This window comes from Cebidichthys violaceus, unplaced genomic scaffold (assembly GCF_023349555.1).
Source record: "Cebidichthys violaceus isolate CVI_PGR_0920_01 unplaced genomic scaffold, fCebVio1.0.p SCAF_133, whole genome shotgun sequence".
NCBI classification, from domain to species: Eukaryota; Metazoa; Chordata; class Actinopteri; order Perciformes; family Stichaeidae; genus Cebidichthys; species Cebidichthys violaceus.
The window spans coordinates 267,879-272,187 of NW_027176300.1; the positions used below are offsets into that span (position 1 = coordinate 267,879).

The window sequence follows — 4,309 nt, forward strand, 5'->3', positions numbered from 1 at the left end:
AATGAAGAGGTCACGGTCCAAAAAGATTTCAAGACCAATCTCTTTGAACTGGAAGCTGAGGAGAAAATCCTGGTGCAACAGAACAAAAAACTGATCGAATCCCACGTTGAGGTCTTCAACAAGCTTCAGAAGGAAGAACACTGGAAGACAAAGTATGACGTGCTGAAGGAAATTAATCTGTGGTTTAATCAACAACCTCATAGTTGTGGATGCCATTAAAGCAGATTATATTGAAAAGAAGGCAGAGAACGACGTTCTAGCAAGGACATAATGGCTCTCTGAAAAAAAGAACTTAAGGAACTGGAGAAAAAGTTCTCACAAGAACAAATCTTCGAGGACAAAATTGCTGCAATAACGTCACAGAACAAAGCCCTGAGGCAAGAAAACGGCACTTCTTCGTCTTAAGGCTGAGGAGCTCAGCAACATACTCTCCTTGGAACTCGAGAACAAAACCATCAAACGACAGAACAACGTAAAGAACTCCAGAAGCTGAATAAAAAAGCGGACAAAGAAAAGGCTCTGAAGGAAAGGTGTGAGGCGGGGATGGTGAAGAGGGATGACAACCGCAGACAACAAGATGTCCTCCAAGAACAAGTCCGGACCTTAAATTCCTAGGATTTACTCTGGGTTATCCGGTTTTCCGTTTATTCAATTTTTTTCCTAAAAAATGCAGCCGATGATCTTAACCAGTTGAAAAGTCTGTTGGTGTCTCTGGCTCCAATGCTGCTCCTCCCCCAGAGGACTATGGTGAAGTACAGTGCACTGGCCACTAGATGTCAGCACTCATCTCTAAATGTATATCTAAAAAAAGACGTTCAATCAAAAATCCGTATAGTTTCTTCTGTGGCCCTGGAGAAAGAGAGCTGTCTTTTCTCTATTGAACTGCATTATGGGAAATGTAGGATCCAGCATTTCCAAGCCACATTTTCAACATCGTGTCTTTTTAAGCACTAGAGAGCTCTCTCTCTCTCTCTCTCTCTCTCTCTCTCTCTCTCTCTCTCTCTCTCTCTCTCTCTCTCTCTCTCTCACACTCACACTCACACACACACACACACACACACACACACACACACACACGGGTGGGAAGTAACTAAGTACATTTATTGAATTACTGTTATTTAGTATAATTTTGTGCTACTTTGTACTTCTACTCCTATTCTGAGGCAAATGTACATTTTACTGCCTCCTATTTGCCAGATTGAGATACACAACACAACCAACAAATGAATTATAATGTATTATTATTGATATCGTAGTGACTGATTCTGTAACTAGCCACAGTTCACTAATGACAATACAACTTGGTATCACTTATCTTGCTGGTCTCCCTCTGGTGGGTTTGGTTTTACGGTAAAAAAAAAAGACGCGCAATCTCCCCACGTCACCCATGCATCATTACCTCTTTCAGTTGCACCTGTGCCCCATATATAAACTACCTGCCACACGAACACACACTGCCACCCGTGGTCAACCTGAGATAGGCTCCCAATGCAAACATATAATACACAGACATAACTATATGGCTCCTACAGATATGTTATAATAATAACAATAATAATCTAAAACTATACGGCTGTCGGATATATAGTGAAAAATCAGCACTGTAGCATAACACACTTTTACTTTTTGGTATACTTTAAGTACATTCTGAAGCTTTTACTCAAGTACAACTCTGAATTCTGTACTTCTACTTGTACCATGTGAATACTTCTACACTGTAGTAGTGCTACAGATATGTGAGAACTTCTTCCACCAGCACACACATACACGATAATAGCCACAGGGGGGAGTTTCCTGTTGTCCTGAGCAGAGGCAGAAAGGGAGGAGTGAGAAAGAGGGAGGAGGAAAGGGGGGGAGGAGAGGAGAGAAGGAATGTCCGAGCAGAGGCATTGTGTGTTCGGTTGTCCCACAATCAGAGAGGGGGGGGGGAGGAGGGAGGGAAGAGGGACTCTGCTGGGAAATAAAACCCCTCTCAGAAGGAGGTGTGGCTCAGCCGTGGACGGAGGAGCGGCTCCCTTTTTTTTTCCACGCGTGGATGTTAACTGAGTCCACCAAGTGTATTGATTACAGCAGAATCAGCTGGTATGGGAAGTCTGATCTCGCTGATTTAAAGACAATCGGACCATGTTGGAGGACTGGAAGACTCGGAGATCAACTGAATGCAGAACAGTCTTGCTGAACTGACACCTGATTGGTCGGGTTCTGATTGACTAGCTGGGGGACTCCTGATTGATTTATTGGAAGTCTGTCAGCTGATTGGGAGCCCCGGGTTGATCGATTGGAAGTCGGCTGTGAGGATGAGCGGAGCAGGGGAGGTGGTGTGTGAAGGCTGGCTGAGGAAGTCCCCACCGGAGAAGAAGCTACGCCGTTATGTGAGTACATCACTTCAGATTCTTAGTTGTTTTGGTCTATAAAAATGTCAGAATGACGTCAGAGATGTTCCGTTTACTGTCACAGAGGAGTAAAGAAAAAAGGAAATATTCACATTTTAAGAAGCTGGAATCCTTGAGATTTTGACTAAAACCGATTAATCGACTATCAAAAATAGTTAACAACTAATCAATTAATAGTTAGCAACTAATCAAGTAATCGTTGACAACTAATCAATTAATAGTTAGCAACTAATCAAGTAATCGTTGACAACTAATCAATTAATAGTTAGCAACTAATCAAGTAATCGTTGACAACTAATCAATTAATCGTTGCAGCCCTAACACAGATATATTTGTTTACAGATGTCTTCCTATCTATTTATTTGGATGACTACATCAGGACTGTAGCACTTCTTCTTACAAAGTTCAAAACAGAAACCACTCAACTTTATTTGTAAATAGATAGACAGCAGTATAAATCTGATGAAATGCAGAGTTAAGGAGAGATTCATTCATTTGGGAGTCGGCCTGCTTGTTGTTGTGTAACATAAATCCACACAGCTGTTTCTAACTGGTTAAACTACAAAAACATTAAGATGCTTTGCATATTTCAAATCCCAAAACTGACAGCCTGGCTATATATGTGGCCTGAATGGAAACATTTGCACACATTTAAGGTTTTTTTTTGTACGTGTCTTATTTTTGGGAGCGAAAGAATAACCTTCATCTGCAGATTCTTTTTCAAGTTGACACAAAGGCTCTGATTCCCATTGAGATAGATAGATAGATAGATAGATAGATAGATAGATAGATAGATAGATAGATAGATAGATAGAGTATCTTATTTTGAAAGGAAATAGTGTTTTAATATATAAATATCCAATAAATTCAGGAACAATTCAAAGGCTGTTTGTTCAATGGCAGCACAGCTCGCTTTCCAGTAAAGAAGCAGCTTAGGCAGTTATTCACACACACACACACACACACACACACACACACACACACACACACACACACACACACACACACACACACACACACACACTGCATATCTAGCATGCCTTACCAGTGAGTTGAGCTAATCTCATCTCTCCTCTACATATTTTCCCTTAATCTTTCTTTCTTTGCTCTGTTGTTCCTCTCTGTACCTTTCCCTTTCATTCATTTACTCTCTCTTCCTGTTATTGTCACTTTCTGTGTGTGTGTGTGTGTGTGTGTGTGTGTGTGTGTGTGTGTGTGTGTGTGTGTGTGTGTGTGTAAAGTAAAAGGTTGAATAAGTGAATGTTTAGAGAATGCGTGCCTTTACTACCGACTGTCTCACAGAGCAGCTGTGGTGTTGCTGATCTGAAACAGCAGCCTTCTATGTGGATCAAATGATAACAGATGCTGAACCAAATAAACTCGCAAATTGTTTGTTGATGTGTTGTGACTCCACTACCCACAATCCCCGGCGGCTGACGTCAGTAAAGTTTTTGAGAAGGGAACAAACATGGGAGCAAAGAAGAAGAAGAAGAAGGTGGAGACGAAAGTGGAAGAAGAAGAAGAAGAAGAAGAAGACAAGAGAAGAAGAAATGAAGAGCTCATTGTTCAGACGGCATGCCATGATGGTATACACAGCCCAGTGTGTATACACACACACAAACACACACACACACTGCCAGGCCAGCTGTGTGTCTACTGTCAACACACACACACACACGGAGCAACCTATAATGGCTGCAGCAGGCCATGTGTGTGTTCATGTGTTCATGCTAAGCATTGGGCCAGAGTTTGTGAGTGTACCTCATCATACATACACTCCCTGTTCTGAAAGCTGTGTGTGTGTGTGTGTGTGTGTGTGTGTGTGTGTGTGTGTGTGTGTGTGTGTGTGTGTGTGTGTGTGTGTTATGTAATAAACTAATCGCTCTCAGCTGGGCCTGGTTGGAAGAGAGGGGGCC

General features: G+C 41.9%; 1 protein-coding gene across 1 annotated transcript in view; it reads left to right on the top strand.

Annotated features, from left to right (window-relative positions):
- Positions 1 to 1,970: 1,970 nt before the first annotated feature.
- The window catches only part of LOC137870697 (GRB2-associated-binding protein 1-like), a 13,078-nt gene continuing 10,739 nt past the window's right edge, over positions 1,971 to 4,309 (top strand). Inside the window, exon 1 of the mRNA XM_068708108.1 lies at positions 1,971 to 2,372. Coding sequence (XP_068564209.1) covers positions 2,298 to 2,372 — 75 coding nt within the window. The 5' untranslated portion in view covers positions 1,971 to 2,297. The remainder of the gene's footprint in view (positions 2,373 to 4,309) is intronic.